Genomic DNA, 17,660 nt, shown 5'->3' on the forward strand with positions numbered 1-17,660 from the left:
TAGCCTGAATTTCATTGTCCTCATCACCATAGCCACCAAAATCCCTCTCTATTCTCTGCGTTAGAGTTCAGTGGAGAGTACAGCTGGAATACAGGAAAGACGTTTCTGACTCAAACAGGACGCAAATGTTGGTTCTATGCCGCAATCCTTTTTGAGAACAAGCAGGTAGAACATTGAGGACGCTGATGCTCTATCGGGTTCAGCAGTGTGGTTTATTACCACCTGCCTAGAGGCCCTCCTCAAACCAACTACTGCTTGCTCTTAGGGGTTAATCAGGATGCCAACCAGGACTCCAGGGGTGCTGTCTCGAGTCTCCATCCAAACCAAAGCAAGCCTAGCATCGTAACGTTCCTGGGCAGGTCAGCAAGGGGCTGGGCTTATAAGCAAATACTCATTAAGTGGCTTAAGACGCATCTTAAACCTCCATGCAGAGCTTCAGTTGGATTAAGAAGCCAATTTTACTGGGCTACTGTATGGTTTCAAGAGGGAATTTCCTGATCGGGGCAGCTACTGGGAATGACGCCCACAGGAAAGCCATGCTCATCTTGGCCACGAGGGCAGCTAGCCTCAGTCATCATCATGTATTTCAATATGACAATGAAAAGATCAATGTCACCACGGCTGTTGCTGTGCATTAGCAAGGTCTCTCCAAATTCACAAGACTTGTGATCTGAGCACTGCCTTTGATTACAGGAACTGTGCATCAGTTTCTTCCAATAACCTGACCTGAGGAGGAATAACCACCTTGAAATGTGTCTCATCATCAAGAGGGGTTTTCACTGTTCCCAAATCTTCAAACTAAGGTAGGTCTCCTACCTCAACAAGATGATAATTCTTCATAAATGTGTATGCTACTCAAAGTCACACACAACCACATCAAGTATCACAATGTTTATTGATAGATACAAGTATATAAAATCAGGGCATGAACATGACTTGATAAATTAAGTAGACTTAATTTCAATACTATAATAAGAGGGACCAATTCAAATTCTCACCATTTGTTTCACACCCACAAAAACCACTTCAAGGGCATTAACGATCTCTCAAAACTGATCAGTTTTGTGCAAGTAAACCATGTTTCTTTTAAAAAGACTTGTGCACTTGCCCAGGCTCAAGGATATTAAAATCTAGCACATAAAGCCCATTACTAGAGGTAGAAATACAGGCAATATACTATTACGGCAACAACCATCAATTACAGTTAAGAATTTTTCTGTAACAACCAAATGGATAATCAAATATTGCAACAACTCAAGTATTACTGAGCAAAGTGCATTTCTACAGTATTCAGTGTTGCTATTCAGTTTTCTAACTTAAAACAGCCTATGATAACTGGCAGCAAAGAAGGTCCTTGCAATAGACTGCCTCTGCTTGAGAACTTATGATGTAATTATTGCATGCTGCTAATATACTATCTAAACATTAAAGATACTCCTAAAATATTTGATGGTAGACTATGATTAAGACATTACACTACAAAAAAACCTTATGCAGAAGGAAATCCTAACTGACGTGCTTCTGCTTTAAATATTGTGAAAACATTACAGCGGAATGAATTTTCGCAGTGGTTAGGTCAAATGCAGTTACATCATAGCAACAGTATGTTTTGCACAATTTAAGGCTTTGGCTGGTTCTTTAGTCAGCTTCTTCCTCTGATTCTTCTTCTTCAGCAGTTTCTAGCCAGGTTAGCCACTGATTCACCTATCAAGTTGGAATTTAACAAAGTAAGTACTAACAGAGGAGAGAAAAACTCAAAGCAGTTTTGACTCAGGAACAAACCAATGCACCAAAGGACAAGAATTTTAGGTAGTTATCACACCATAATTGCCAACATCCTCCAGAATATACTGTGAATACACTATTCATATACTAGTCTGTTTTTTTTTTCTTAAAGATTGGCACCTGAGCTAACAACTGTTACCAATCTTCCTTTTTTTCTTCCTGCTTTTTCTCCCCAAATCCCTCCAGTACATAGTTGTATATTTTAGTTGTGTGTCCTTCTAGTTGTGGCATGTGGGATGCCGCCTCAGCATGGCCATGTCCACACCTAGGATCCAAACTGGTGAAACCCTGGGCCGCCAAAGCGGAGTCGTGAACTTAACCACTCAGCCACGCGGCCCCTACAAATATTAGTTTTTTTAACGCTTTTTCATGAGTTAGAGTGGACAAGCCAACATCAGTTGCCAATCTTTTTGTTTTTTCTTCCTTCCCAAAGCCCTAGTACATAGTTCTGTATCCTGGTTAGAAGTCATTCTAGTTCTGCTATGTGGGATGCCACCACAGTGTGGCCTGATGAGTGGCATGTAGCTCTGTGCCCAGGATCCGAACTGGTGAACCCTGGGCTGCCGAAGCAGAGGGTGCAAATGTAACCACTTGGCCAGGGGTCTGGCCCCCATATATTAGCTTTGTTTTAAAAAGTCGTTTATTATTTGTATTTGGGATAACATACAAACTGTTTATGGCCAATTAACTCAGTTGTCACTTTTGACACTCCTCCAATTACATTTCCAGATTATTTTAATATGGGACAATGGGTCCTTCAAAACCTCAGTACGTTAGCAGTACTGGGGAAGGTGAAGGAGGTGAAAGAAGATTCCCAAAAAGTAGAATTTCAACCCCACCCCAGAATTGCTGGATCAGACTCCCCAAGGACAGGGCTAAAGACAAATGCTACAAGGATGATCCTCATGAAGCTAGTTTGTGAACCTTAGAAGTAAAGGTAAGATACTGCAGACCAGTGTTTCTCAAAGCCAATCCCCTGGAAAACTAGGAGAATCACCCGGATTGTGTACCACAGACCTGATCAGGCCTGGAACTTGCTTTTACACCGTTCTCCAGGTGATCAATGTACACTGTGATTTCAGAATTCTCTGAGGTCTAAGTTCTTCCCCTAGAGCTAAAATTTCACTAAGACAGGAAATCAAGGTATGAGAAACCAGAAGCAATCCTTTACTGACCAAAAAAAAAAAAGAAAAAAACCCACCAATCTTGCACAATCATACACAATCTTTTTAAGTAAGGAGGTTTACTTCTAAAAAATGTCAGCCACCTCTAATTTAACATCTTACACACCACTAGGATTGAATCTTTTCATTTCATAGCTTTCCTCATTTTGCTAACTGCCTACTTTATCACAGTTTGTAATAGTGCAGAATGGTATGTACAGACAAGCTACCAGGATCATTCTTCTGTCTGTATTTCAGTTTTAAAGGCTCTTGACTAAAGTAATACCAAGTAATATTTACCTGGAACAAAGCCTTGCCTTTCCCCGGAAACTCTTGAGTTATATCTTCTTTCCAAGCCAAGAAAGCTTCTTCTTCAATAATTTCCATATCATAGAAGTGAACAAAAAAGCGAAGTAACATGCCTGCAAGACAAAATGTAATCCCGTTCTTTAGCGTGCTGGTGAAGAGCCGCGAGCACTCGCCCTTCTTCTGGCACTGGCCGCTCACCTTTTGGGAAGTTGCTGTTGTGGCAGTGCACCTGGAGAGCATAGAGGGCGCTAACTTGCAGATCCACGTGGTCATGAAGGAATTTCTGCATTACTGGCTTGAAAGAAAGCAGCAGTTGTTTCTCCTGCTCTAACTGTTCTTTGGAAGGAGCAGAGGAAGAATCCGTTTCATCACTGGGTGGGTTTACTTCACTAGAAATATACTGTAAGAAGCTGCACGCAAAGAGATCTTGTTAGAACCCAAAAGTAAATTTCCCAGCTCAAGAAACAAGACAATCTTTAGCTGCTTGCCCTGTCGATTATTTTCTAATAAATAAAAGCTTAACTTAAAACTTAACTCTGTACTATGTATATAGAAGACCACAGCTCTTATCTTACCTAGTCATTAAGATGTTCACGAATCCTTTATCTACATGAAGTTTGGGAGAGATGTTATCTTTAATCCATTTATATATGGTTTGAGGGGATGGATCCAACTTTATTTGCTTCAACAGTTCCTTTTCCAATTTGAGGAGTGGGAATAAGAAACTCAGTCCTTTTCCTTCCAAAATCTCCAACATGCGGTCCTTATTCTGATCAATTTCTAGAGAGACAAAGCCATTTGCATCATCAACTAGTTCATTTTACCCAGTTGGCCTTTACAAATGATTTCCCAAATGTCCAATATTCATGTCAAAGGATAAAGAACTGACCCAGCAAAGGAATCTCTAACGTTTGGATCAAATACAAGTAGTTAAATCATAGTAACACCTTTTAAGTGAGCATCTGTGGTAACGCTTGTCATTATCTGGACAAGATAATCACACTGACATATAAATCCACTCAAGGTACTAAGGAATCTGTAGATGTAGTATGAAAAAAAAAACCCCAACATTGTCTTACCTGGGAGCATTTTCTGCATATTGACCTTGCTTTGTTGAAAAAGTTCTGTTAACCATTCTCGATCTTGTAATTTAGCTAATTGCTGAAGACAAAGTAAGAAGAGAGGAAAATGGGTGCCACTTTCCAGTGGTTGAGCTAGTTCTGAAATGCTCACCAGCTCTGAAATGATGGCACGAGCTGCAAACTGTGCTAAATATGATTTCACCAGGGGGATGTCAACCTCCAGTTTGGGGCACTGGTCCAATACATTCAGGAACGCCTTGGAAGGATACACAACATAAGTCAGTTCATTAGTTTCAAATTTAAATGGAAACAAAAGACTTCTCAAAGAATCAGGAAAGTGTTCTACCTGCATGAAGTTGTCACTTGTGGCTATTCCTTCCTGTTTGAGTAAACTGATCAAAGAACTTGCTTTTTCTTTGTCTTCATCACTTCTGTCTAGTGACAGGATGATTACTTTGCTTAACATCTCAGGAAGAAAGTGTTTAGGAGCCCTCATTTCTCTTACACCATTGACAGCTTCATTTGCATTTCCACTATTCAGATATTCAGTCACAACAGTTTCCTGAAAAGAACACAATCCAAATTATCTTCAGTGTTTTCCTGTTTGATACGCTCCATGAACAGACCACAGGGTTATCTTGAAGCTTACTGTTAGTTTAAGCAGTTCTTCCTTTGATGGCGGTGGCTTTTTACTGGTCTTGGCAGGCTTTTCCTGGATAAGTGGTGGATTAGTTTTCAGACCAAGCTGAGGTGTCTAAAAAAACAGCAATATAACAGGCATGAATGTCTATTTTTTTCAAAAAGGAGTTTGTGAAGTTAGAGGGAAGATGACACTAAAAAAAAAGTCTTTAGAGATCTCCAGAAATACTAGCAGACAATGCTGTTATACTATGACCCATACCTGTCCCAGAGGTGGTGTTTGAGTGCGTGGTGGTTGTGCACTAGGAGGAATCATAGTTATCTGGGGCTGAAGCTTTGGCACTTGATTTTTATTCATTAGGAACGACTGAGCAGGCCTCAGGCTAATCTACAATTGAAAACAAATCAAAACAGACCTCCAAGTTAGCAACATTCAGTTGGCTAATATTAAATACAGCGGTCCAACATCCTAAGATTAATTCAGTATATACAAACATGACAGAATCTAGGGAAGAAATATAAGTTTCTCTAATAACTAAAAGTCACTCCATGTTAACAGGTTTAATTTCTGGTAAGAAAATAAAAGAGCTGATTCACACAAGAATAAGATACTATTATAAATCTTACACTTCTACCAGAATTCTCCTAGAATAAGCATCACTAACATATTAAAACAAAACCCTCAAAATTTTGGAGTTTAGAAAATGCCTCGCTTTATTCTTAGTTAAGTTATTCTATTTACAGGGAAATCATAATCAAAATCTTAACCATTTTCCTTGCTCAAACTTAAGACTTTAAGAGGCTTGCCCTCATATCTCATAATCTTCGCTCATAGGACGCTGGATATCCAAAGAAAGAAAAAGTAGTAGAGAAAAGAGAAGAGGAAGGTGAAGACTCCAGCATTAAGTCCTCTTAATAACGCGTCTTTTTATAATCATCGGGCAATAGATTCCTGAATTGAGAAACTATGGTATATAAGTAACATAGGCAAATGTACCTCATCTGCATTAAGCTGTCCTTTCTTAGAAAACCGAGGTGGCATATCCTTCGACTGTCCTTGCAGCTGGGATAAGAGTCCCTGACTCTGGTTATGGTAGAGCTGGCTTAGCCCCTATTTCAGAAAGGGAGAAAGAAAGTCTAGATAAAAAGGGGTCCACAAATTACGGTAATCAACTACCAAAAGGATGAGCCAAGCCATAAGGAAAGCTTAACTGAATTTGCCCGGAGAAAGTAAAAGATGAAACAGGGAAGAATAAAAATCTAACCTAACTGTGAAATAAAGTGATGTGATTTTTACTAAGGCTTTACTAATCTTAAGGATGAGCATTTCACCCAGTTTGAAATGATGTCAGATGTAAAACTGTTTTAGAAAAACAAACATGACCCTAAAATATCTGCATATTTTAAGAAGCAAAAGCAAATCACATATTGCAGCACTCAATAGTTGTTGCCCAAACATTCTTAAAAATGTCTTCTTACCTGGCTTTTCATAAACTTGCCTCCAATCTCTCCAAACTGCGACTGTGTGGGAGGCATGATGTGTCCCCCATGGCCATTGAAGAGTTGATTTGAACGATGACGCCCCATGGTGGGTGAAAATCTATCCTGGATAACTCCTGGACCAGTACCAATTCCGCTACCTTAAAATACATACATGGACAACTCTTTACAACTCTACTACTATTAAAATGTAAAACTGATTTTCTAATATAACCAAACCACTGTTTTGTTCAAAATCACCTGGCATTTGTCCAAACATATCAGCAAGCCCTCCAAGTGGATCTCTATCCATTTTCATCCTGGGTGGCATGAACGGTCCCTCCAGAAAGAAGTCACTTCTCATCCCTTGAGCCATAGGAGCAGGAATAAACACTCCTAGATCCTTCAGAAATAAAGTGAATAAACACTTGTCTCTGGACACTATTTTACCGAAAACTAAAATTCTTATATTAGGAAAAACACAGAAAAGCTTCTAGATGATTAGAGTGCTATTTCTATAATTTCTGTAAATTAACTTCTTACCAAAATGGCATACAAGACAGTAAAAACATTAAGCTCCACCAGGTAAGACAGTGTCCCATAAACGTTAAGAGGATTCTTTGCTACTGCAACTTTAAAAACTCATTTAATAAAATTAAAAAAAAAAAATCTTACTTTTACTGCATCTTGACGGATTTGATTGATCGTCTTTGGTCCATTGTCAAGAAAAGCCTTGCGAGGAACCCAATGGTGTTCTCGCAACTCTACGGTATCCTTTAATTCAAAAATAGTTTTAGTAAGTTTTATTTTACTAATTCCTAGACACAAAACGCCAGCTTGTCAACATAAAGAAACCAGTTTTACCTGCAGCAGGAAACGAATCCTTGCTGGCAATTCCTTACTCAACATCAAGGAGCACATTCGGGCAAAGTACTGATCCATTAAGGACTAATAAAAAAGAGAAAAATACCTAATCAGAAGAAAGTTCTACGGCAATGTACACTATTTAAGGTTTTTAAGATTTCTAGATTATAATCAAGGTTAATCGCTAAATATGGCAATCTGTTCTCATATCACAAGAAATAAGCCATTTGGTTCAATAAAATTAAGATAAGCCAATTAACACAATTTCTGCCAACAACACACATACCTTAGCTCGTTCATGGTCTAACCTAGGTCCCACTGTCCTCATTATCTGACAGAGGCACTCCAAATCCTCTCCCATATCTTTGAGTTGGACTCTCTTCTTCTTTTCCAAAAGCTACCACAAGAAATAAATGTCACATGTTGACAAAAACCTTACTTGGTTAAACGTAACACTTTCCCTTGTGTTTGCACTGACTCATAATTCCTACAGTATCTAGTATAGTACTTTCCATTTGGTCCGTGTTGAAGAAATCCCTCCAAATTAAACAACTTAACATAGATAGGAAATCATTTCTATCCCTATCTTGCAAAAACACTGCATACTTACTTCCACATTTATGACATGCAAGTAACAGTTTTGCTGGCCATCTAAAATATTTAACAAGCCTAACAATATCCTCAGATGGCACAAAGCAATTATAATTGACTCATTTCCTCCAAGTAACGATGTACCCAGTGATTAATCTAGGCCTAAATTCCCAGTCATACTTACTGTTTTGATGCACTTATGAAGGATAGATTCATGAATAAGATCAAGCTTTCCAAGTTCTCCAATGAATTTGATGTTCCCCAACATCTTGATCTTAGCAATGGCTCTCTGTTCCTCCTCCTCGGGGAGGAGGGGATTTTCACGCTTATCATAGACTGAAAAAAATACAAAATAAAGGCAACATTGAGATTTCAGAATTAAGTTGAAAATATACAGTACTACTTAGTATCAAATCTAAACTCACCATCAACATTTCTGGTTCGGTTTTCAAATTCATCTTGTAATTTGGAAATTAGGAGGCGTCTGAATGTCTATTGGAAACAAAGACATTTTGGCAGGTTTTGTTAATGAAATCTTTCAAATCAACTTTAAAATAAGCAAGCAAACACTACCACTTACTGTGCTTTGCTTCTGTCCTGGTTGACCCTCTGCTGCTGGGCCATCAAAGTTTGGTGCATCTTCTGCCAATCGCAGACATAGCTGAGCATACAGTGAGCTATACTTTGGCTCTTCTAGGGCTTTGTCCACAATCTACAGAAAATGTCATTTTTTTTTTAAAGTAAATATGGCAACTTTGAAAGAATCCTTCCTTTTTAATTTAATACACCCTTGCAATCTTAAATCTTAGCAGAAATTTCTTATTGACAAATCCTCTATGCCTCATTGTAATTTGGGAATAAGAACACCTCTTTTATAAGGTTTAGTGTATGAATTAAATTAGACAGTGCATGTAACGTGCTTAAAACACAGCTTTGAAAAAACCAAGCACTTAAATGTTAACTATCACAGTGTACCAAAGAAGTCCAATTAAACAGTTCCCATACTAGCCACCCCCCCTACCCCTCAAGAGGTGAAAATACCTTGGTTATCAAAACCATAAACAAACGGTAGAATCTTATCAACCACCATACAATTCATTTCCAAGACAAAATATGGTGTTTTCCACAGAAAGAAAGAAAAACACTGAATAGCCTGCTGATAGCCCTTAACTCTCCAAGCATAGTATGAACAACGTAAAATTCACCTCTTAAATCTGATGCCACTAAAAGTCAGTGGTTTTTAAAATTTTTATTTTTTTGAGGAAGATTAGCCCTGAGCTAACATCTGCTGCCAATCCTCCAGTCTGTTTGCTGAGGAAGACTGGCCCTGAACTAACATCCATGCCCATCTTCCTCCACTTTCTTTGTGGGATGCCTACTGCTTGAGCAGTGGTGCCTAGGTCGGCACCTGGGATCCGAACCGGCGAACCCCAGGCCGTTGAAGCCAAACGTGTGAATTTAACTCATGCCCCACGGGGCTGGCCCCAGTAGTTTTTTTTAATCATCAGTATTTGAAAACACATATATCTAGCTCACACCTCTGAGTTTTAAGCAACAATACAAGTGTAAAAAAACCAACTTGGGTTTGTTAACCCAAATTAATTTGTTAATTTGGGTTTCTGTCCCTTTCAGTGAAAGCCAACATTTAACTTACCAGCAGTATGACCCCTTTAAGGATGAGTTTTGACTCTACACCCACATTGAGGAGCTCAAGGCATAGCTTGTCAAACTTCTCAGGAGTAAGCTTATTTAGTATGCTAGGGAAAAAGGAGCCACACTTTTGTTAGCCAACACAAAGTACTGAGTTGAAAAAATAGTTCTTAAATTATGTTAATTTGTTCCATGATCTCTCTTTAATATCAAGACATACCCTTCTTCTTACCCCTCTAATCAAAGGGATCTCAAAATAAATCTCTCCCTGTTATTCAGACTGTATCTGTACCTGACTGGGGATCATGAGCTGTTAGACAAGAATCTTTCTCACATCCTCAAAACCCAGAGATTAAGAGCCTCCTTATTCTCAAGGATAGAACTCAGGAGCTAAGACCATTATGTCCTGTGCTTCACTAGGTTACACACCAGGTATGGAAAACGTCAGCACAAAAGGCTTGCAGATTTTAACACAATGACTGAAAGCAACTTTAATCCTCAAAATACTGATGTGCTGCTCTTTAGGTTAAGATAAAACTGTCAACACCAGCATTTATTAAAATACATACTATGGGATGAACGTTGCCTTCTGAGTGATACAGCACACACACACAAGAGAAATACAGCTAACCTGTTCTTGTTCCCTCCTTTTAGTGAAAGGACAAAACAGACCCGAAAACCTACCCTCTTACTTTCCTGAAGATTGCATCATGTCGTTCTTTTTCATTTGCGGAGTTGTTTGCTGCGGAGTTGTCATCTCGTCTAGTGCTTCGTGCAGGAATCCATTTCTGAGCGTTTTGCCCTGGGGTTTTCCCCAGGAACTCGCTAATAAAAATTATCAGAGATTTATAATTAAGATAATTTGAAACATAGCAGCCAGTCACATATCAACTATCACACCAATCAGAAATCCTCCTAAATACAAAAACAGTTTAGGTTTTCTCAGCTTCTTTTACAACTAAGCAACTCACAATCAGTGGTTCTCAAACAGTGTGCATAGAATCACCTGAAAGACCTGTGAAAACAGACTGCTGGGCCCACCCCCACTTTCTGCTTTAGGGTGCCAGCAGGGAGAGCCTGATAATTTGCATTTCTAATAACCTCCCAGGTGAGGCCAACACTGCTGGTCCTGGAGCCACACCTTGAGAACCAACATTTTCCAATGCCTTATGACCATGTTGCACGCTTACTGCTTCACTACTACCAACTAATATGAATAACAACTGACTTCAGAAATAACACCACTAAAAATAATCCAAAGAGTAAGAGAGTAAAATATTAGTTTGAGAGTCTCACGTTATATGATTTGGCTAAGGAATAATCAAGAGCTGATACCCTAAATTTAGGCTATGCAGCAGAAACCATGCCTAGTAAGATTAGGATGCGTGGTGTCTATAACCATAACTATATTGTCACGTGTAAGACATAACCTAAACGTGTTATTTATGAAACTCGCTGATTTTACTCGCCTACCATACCTGTTGCCAGCAGTCTTGGGATAGTGCTGAGGTGCACCCCTACTTCCTCCTCCGCCCGAAGAAGCACTATTTAAAAGAAAGATATTTTCCATTAACTATACCCCATTTATGCCTCACTTAAAAGGTATTAAGGGTCCCTTTAACTATTCTGTTATTTTACAAATTACACCACAGATGAAGAACGTGGGCCTGAAGGAGAGCCAAACTCATTACATTTATTCTGCAGATGGCAATGAACAGAAAATAGCGAAAATCTAAGGACTTTAAAAAATATACCTGGCACGTTATAAATTAAATGTGCAGCACATTAAGTCAGAATTATTTGGCGCGATGATTCTTTTGGTTTTGTGATTGGTCTCTTCGTAACAAATGCCAAAAATAAATCTACACACACCTGAAACGAGAAGCACCCCCTTCTGCGATCGCACTCTCCACTTTGGCGGCTTGACAACGAAGGATCTTCAAAAGAATAATATTAATGGATGGGGTGGGGAGGGAAGAGGATGGGAGAAATGAAAAACCTAGGAGGAGAGACAGTACCAAAATTAGAGAGTGGTCACGTACACGCTACAAACCCTCCTTCAGTTATCGGTTATTTCAAACCCTGGCACTGCAGCTGGTTGAACTTTCACTGCATTGCAGATCTCATGAGACTAAAACAGAATGTACTCAAAACACAAATGGACAGTGAATGTTCACAGCCACCTGGAAATGCCCGTGTTCAAAGACTTAAAAGAGCCGCCTTCCCAGAAACATAAGAACATCTCAACTGCTAAGAAGGAATCTTCGAAGAGACCACATTCCACCTCCTTTAAAACTGAGCCCTGAGCTCAACAACAGGAAACCTAACTCTGTCGGCTCGGGGACGGCACGTGAACACGTCCCAACAGCTGCACCGCGGCGACGACGAGCCGACCGCGGGCGAGGGGGCTTCCTCCGGCCCGCTCCGCGCCGCTCGGCGCCCAGGGCGGCGGCCGGGGCCCCAGCACGGCGGCAGGAGCCTCCGCCCCGTGCTCCTTCCTGGGAACAAAGAGCGGCGGCTTCCTCCGCCGGGGCCGAGGCAGGGAAGCGCTGCCGACACTCCCCGAGCCGTCGGCGGCAAGCCTCGGCCGGCGGCGGGCGAGGAGGGAGGCCGCCCCCGCGGCCCGGCGCCCGGCTCTTTGTTCTCCGGCAGGAAGGCGCCCTCCGGCCCCGCCGCCTCCACGCCGGCCCCCCGCCCCATCAATCCCCCGGGGCCAGACAGCCGCCCCTCCGCCGCGACAAAAAGACGCCGATCCCCGTCTCCCCTCCCTCCCCCGGCCCGGGCGGCGCCCTCCAGGCCGCGCAGTCCGCCGCCACCGGGCCCACACACCTCCTCCGCCGGAGGCCGGGCTCCGGGACTCCTCGCCTCGGCCGGGCCCGCGCCAACGGCCGGGCCCCCCGCCGGCCCGCGGCCCTCTCCGCGGCGCGCGGCCCCGCCACGCTCTCCCCGGCCCGGCCCGCCCGCGCTCGGCCCGCCTGGACCCCAGCCCCGCGGGGCACGGCCGCGGGCTGCCAAGCCGCCGCTTCCCTTCTACTCCGTCAGGAACGGGAAGGGAGGACAAAGGCGAAGAATTTCCAGAGGCCTGAAGCACGGAGCAAACGCCGAAAAGGGTCGCCCCGCCCGGCTCCGCCTGCGGCCGCCATTTTGTGCCACTCGAGAAGAAGCGGCCAGGGGACGGCGGCCATTTTAGAGCGTTCCACTCGGCGGCGGCGGCGGCGGCGGCTCCACTCACCTTCACCAAGAACTCAGCAGCTGCCGCCGCAGCTGCCTCCTCAGGATCCGGTCGTCGGGGACGGGGAAAGGGGGGAAGGGGAACGGAAAACAAAAAAGGGGAAGGGAAGGGGGAGGAAGGAGTCGGGAACGGCTTGAAACTCTTCAGCTCAGAGGAGTCGCCGCTGCAGCCACCACCCAGTACTCGCCGCCACCTCCATAGAGCTCCGACTCGCTGCTGGCGCTGAGGCGTGTCTGGAGCCGAACTTATCACTCTGGGGCAGCCGAACCCACCAGAGCCGCCCCGAATGGCTCCTTCGCCACCCAATCAGCAGCCTGGCTGCTGCCCGCCACCAATCCGCGCAGGGCGACGGGGAGGAGCCACAGGGCCAAGCTCGGTTGCGGCGCAGCCCCGCCGCAGTGCGCAAAGCCATATTCGCGAAGGCTGCGAGGCCAAGCCGGTGGCGTAAGGGAAAGTGAGCACGGTCGAGATGCGGGCCAGTTGCGTAAAGTCGAGAGCCTTTCTGAGCCTGCGTTGGTGTGGCTGTCTCATCTTCCTGCTGTCTCTTTGTTCCCTGACTCCGGACCCCATGCTCGAGTTCTACAATCCCCTTTCCCCTCTACCTCGCTTTCTCACCAGGAATGTGGGGAAAAACTTCGCCTTTTCCTACCATACCCGAGTCCCGTCCGTGGCGTGTCACTGATTTTCCGGACACCCCCAAGGAGCCGTGATTGTCCCTCGCAGGCGTGCCTCCCTGGGACGGGCCTGGCGCCCCCGGGGCGCAGCGCCGGGAATCACTATTGGTCTCCAGGTGCTCGGCTTCGGCCGCCTTAGGCTGGGGGAGCCCGGAGAGTAGGGTTCAGGAGCCAAGACGGTGCACCCAAAGACGTGCAGCAAGCTTCATTCCGCTGCCTACTTAATCCACCCCCGCGAGCGGATGAGAAGGGGAGGATGAGAGGGGTTTCCTGTCTGTCTTTGTACTTCACACAAGAAGCAGCTTTCCCCCAAAGGAATGTCCGACCAGCGGTCACGGAGGAATACCCAGAATATCCCAGACTTGTTCGGAAGAAGCGTTTGCGGAGCGCGTGCGTTTGGAGGATTGACTTGCTAGCTCCTGGTTTTTGTTTGTTTTTAAGCACATCGAACACTGTCAGCTGTGTATTTCCAATTTATGTAAGGTCCGCCATAACAAATGAGATTAGGCTTTTCAAATCCGGCAGGTAGAACTATCTATACTTCTCAGGTAATATTTTAAAGGAGGGGTACCGTAAAATGAAGTGTTCCGTCGTTTGCGACATTTTAGCTATACAAAAATGGAGTCTTGGCTTTACAAAAATGGAGTCATGTTTCCATATACTTAACAGAAGTTTCCTCATCTTCATCTTAAACATACAGTTCTTGAGACAATGTATAATCAAAAGCAAGAAAGTGTGTGTGTGTTAACATGCATGACTTTTAAGGAAGTGTCCAATAAGGGCAGGATTTTCAAAGACCCCAACTTAGGTTTGAGGTGTCAAAACAGCTCTTGGTGTTGAAAGAAGCTAGTCCTTCATACAATTTTCAAGAGCTGCAGTTTTTCCTAGTACATTTTAAGACCTGATGATAGAAAGATGTAGTGTGGCTCTGAAGGTTTCTAACACAATACCAGCATCTTTAGATCTTTGCCATATATGAGACTGATCATTCCCCCTCCTTATTATGGTAGTACAATTATTGCTAACTCAATTTCACTTGAATTTTAACAGTTGGAAAAGATTCTTTAACTCTTGGGAGTTAGTTACGTATAAAAAAAAAGGAAACTACGTATTATTTCGGGAAAGGTGCAAATTATGTTTCAAACACGAGGTTTTACTTTGTAATTTCAGGATCCTTCTAGCTTCAAAATAACACTAGAATGATATTTCCTTATAATTTCTGTAGGGTTTTACAGTTTGCAAAAAATGCTTTCATATATGTGACATTTTATTTTTACATAACCATTTACATTCTTCATGACTGATAATACATTAATCTGATGGAAAGAATAGTGTTCAAAAACACTAGTTTAGACTTCAAAGAGAATATTTACTGAGCCCTAAAACCTGGATCGTCTTTTAATTGAGGAACTTGAAACTCAATAATTAAAAATAAAAAAGTTTTTACTTAATCTTTGCTGATTGTAAACATCTCTACTATGGACTGTGCAGGTATGAGTGTATGCGGGAAACTGGGCTCGGGGAGAGTAACCAAAGGTAGAAAAAGTGATAATATGGATAAAAGACAATCTTTCAATTACTTTTCAACCAGTGGGAGAGAGAGAGATTCACGATTTCGAAATGCTTCCATCATACCATATATGTATAAAAATTCAAGTCATTGTCTGGAATTTAACTTTTAGTTTATAGAAAATTGAATTTTAAATACACCCACTTCAATCTGCTGCTTTTAACACTTCCATTTTATGTCAGTTTTCTATAAGACTGAAAAACTCTAAGAGTGCTGACTGACTTGTTATCTCATATATTTTTGCATTATTTTAACTAATCATGTCAAGTGCTGGTTATTATTCTAACACATACAACTTCTAAAGCATCTGCTATCCTCTCTGTGTTTAAGGATTCCCTAATCATACATCTCCAGCCCAGATTTCTCACGAACCAGTTCTGAATTTCCAACAGCCTATTGATTGGAGACGCAAACTTGCAGCCGTATTTAGTTTGGGCCACACAATAATTTAAACATTCGAATTAGTTGACATTGAAATTTTAGGAGATTTTACACAGAAATCTAGATTTCCATCTTTTCATGAAAAATGTTAAAATATGGCAATACTGGGCCTGAAATTCCAACAGGGCAACATTCAAGTATAGCTGGGTACCAACTGCCTCATCTAGGTGTTTTTTCTTCGTTTCACCACAGTTCAATCTGACTTGATTCACTCATTTATGTTCCTGTCTGGCCTCTTTAGCCATTTTGCTTTTTTGAGTTATTTGTTCAAATTCAACAGATTCAGTATGTAATTGATCATCTTCCTATTAGAAGGGAAAGGAGTCAGACCAGTTAGTTCAAATATCTTCTCTACCACTTGCTGTGTAATGCTGGCCAAGTTATTTAACTGTTCTCTCTTCTTAATGGGAATAACAGTATTTATGAAGTTGTTGTAAGGATTAAATGAGATAATGTATGTAAAGCACATAGCATAGTCCCTGACATAGTAATTACTTAATTCAGTTACCATATCAATAATATTGATTACTCAACTCTTTCACAACTACTGACTTTAGTTTTGTGAAAGATCCCACTGTTCTTCTATAGTAGACACTTGACTCTACATTTTTGCTTTCCTTTTGATCAGGTTGAATATTCAAACAGTTACTGAGTCTTGGTGTTATTTCCCTCTAAATCATCATCTTCCTACATTCATCTTCTTCTCTAGAATGTCATTGAATGCATGCTATTCTAGGCCTTAGTAAGTTTTTCTCCTGAATTATTGAAAATTTCCAGTTGGTCTCCTATAGTCTTTTCCCTCTTCTCTGTATACTTGTATTAGTCTTCCTTAAAACACTTCCCCCCCCCCCCCCAACATATTATTACCATGCTCAAGAACCTTGGTGCTTCACTATTTTCTACGTCAGTTGATCTCAGCCTTGGCTGCACAGTAGAATTACCTAGGGACCTTTTAAAACTCTCAATGTCCTGGCTGCATCCAAGACCAGATAAATCTGAATGTCTCAGAATGGGAGCCAGGCATCAACAGCTTTTAAAGCTCTCCAAGAGATTCCAGTGTGCAGCGAAGGTTTGAGAACTACTGTAGCAGAGTATTATAGAAAATGGTAAAATTTACTGCTGAAGAAAATCCTAGGAAAAGGAAACTGGGTTCTAGAAAAGACAAGGGACTTCCCCCCAAATAGGGAAATAGGCACTAGAACCCAGGCATCCCAATTCATATGCTTTGGCCTGGCTTTCAAGCCATTCACATTCTGGCCCTACCCTACCTCTTCTGTTGGCCTTATCTCCCACCACTCCCAGACACCCAATCTTCTCCCATAGAGCCAGTTAGGCTGGTATTGCTGCTTCAAAAAATTCACTCCCACTAATGCTCCATTGCTTGCAATTTTGAGGCCATTCTCATTTATCCCTTCTACTGATTCATTCCCGAAGCACAGATATGAGTATGTAAGTGCCCTGCTCAAAAACCTCAGTAGAGGGGCCCGACTGGTGGTGTAGCGGTTAAATTTGCATGCTCCGCTTGGGCGGCCAGGGGTTTGCAGGTTCGGATCCAGGGCATAGACCGACACACTGCTTATCAAGCCATGCTGTGGCAGGTGTCCCACATATAAAACAGGGGAAGATGGGCACAGATGTTATCTCAGGGCCAAGCTTCCTCAGCAAAAGAGGATTGGCAGCAGATGAGGATTGGCAGCAGATGTTAGCTCAGAGCTAATCTTCCTCAAAACCAAACCAAACCAAACCAAAACAAAACAAAAACCTCAGTAGGTCTCCCCTAACAGAATACCATCTGAACTCCTTAGTGTGGCATAAAAGGCCCTTTGTAATCTTGCTTCAGACTACTTCCTTGTTCCTAGGCACATCCCTCCTCCATTCCTACTTATCCATAATCTAGTTCTATGGTACTCAAATTTTGCTCCATTATAACACTTTGGTGGTCTTTGTCTACTTGGCAGAAAAAAATAAAACTAATGAGTTAATATACTAATGGTCAGGCAAGGAGCTTGGGCTTAATCTGTTTTCAAGGAGCTCATAATCCAGACAAAGATACACCAATTACATACAAGGGCATGGAGGGGCAGAATCAATGCTAAACAGAACAACCAAGAAAAAATGCTATAAGTTTTAATAAAGGGAGTAATAGGAGATGAGTTGTGGCCATCCTTCTTTGAGTGCCAC

The 17,660-nt window shown here is 42.2% G+C and overlaps 1 protein-coding gene and 1 non-coding gene across 2 annotated transcripts; both read right to left on the reverse strand.

Moving 5' to 3' along the window:
* Positions 1–876: 876 nt before the first annotated feature.
* Positions 877–13,206, reverse strand: EIF4G2 (eukaryotic translation initiation factor 4 gamma 2). The gene is made up of 23 exons (XM_023646272.2): positions 12,978–13,206; positions 12,392–12,826; positions 11,435–11,561; positions 11,041–11,106; positions 10,247–10,387; positions 9,567–9,669; positions 8,493–8,624; positions 8,338–8,404; positions 8,097–8,248; positions 7,608–7,718; positions 7,322–7,405; positions 7,133–7,231; positions 6,719–6,860; positions 6,458–6,618; positions 5,976–6,089; positions 5,241–5,366; positions 4,989–5,093; positions 4,686–4,901; positions 4,337–4,595; positions 3,833–4,037; positions 3,456–3,667; positions 3,249–3,370; positions 877–1,704 (listed from the first exon to the last, which is right to left on the reverse strand). The coding sequence occupies exons 1-23, from the start codon at positions 13,204–13,206 to the stop codon at positions 1,639–1,641; spliced, it is 3,474 nt and encodes a 1,157-aa protein (XP_023502040.2). The 3' UTR covers positions 877–1,638.
* Positions 5,782–5,923, reverse strand: LOC111774482 (small nucleolar RNA SNORD97). The gene has a single exon (XR_002809485.2). It is a non-coding gene; the product is annotated as a small nucleolar RNA SNORD97 (small nucleolar RNA).
* Positions 13,207–17,660: the final 4,454 nt, after the last annotated feature.

The sequence above is a fragment of the Equus caballus genome, chromosome 7, assembly GCF_041296265.1.
Source record: "Equus caballus isolate H_3958 breed thoroughbred chromosome 7, TB-T2T, whole genome shotgun sequence".
Lineage (NCBI taxonomy): Eukaryota > Metazoa > Chordata > Mammalia > Perissodactyla > Equidae > Equus > Equus caballus.

Bases quoted from the DNA above. Each gene is read 5' to 3' on its own strand.
- EIF4G2 (XM_023646272.2), bottom strand. From the start codon at position 13,206: ATGGCTTTGCGCACTGCGGCGGGGCTGCGCCGCAACCGAGCTTGGCCC. The intron at 8,249-8,337 runs GTGAGTTTAGAT...TATTTTTTTCAG, and splicing joins CCGAACCAGAAATGTTGATG to TCTATGATAAGCGTGAAAAT. The intron at 3,668-3,832 runs GTAAGATAAGAG...CTTTGCGTGCAG, and splicing joins GTGAACATCTTAATGACTAG to CTTCTTACAGTATATTTCTA.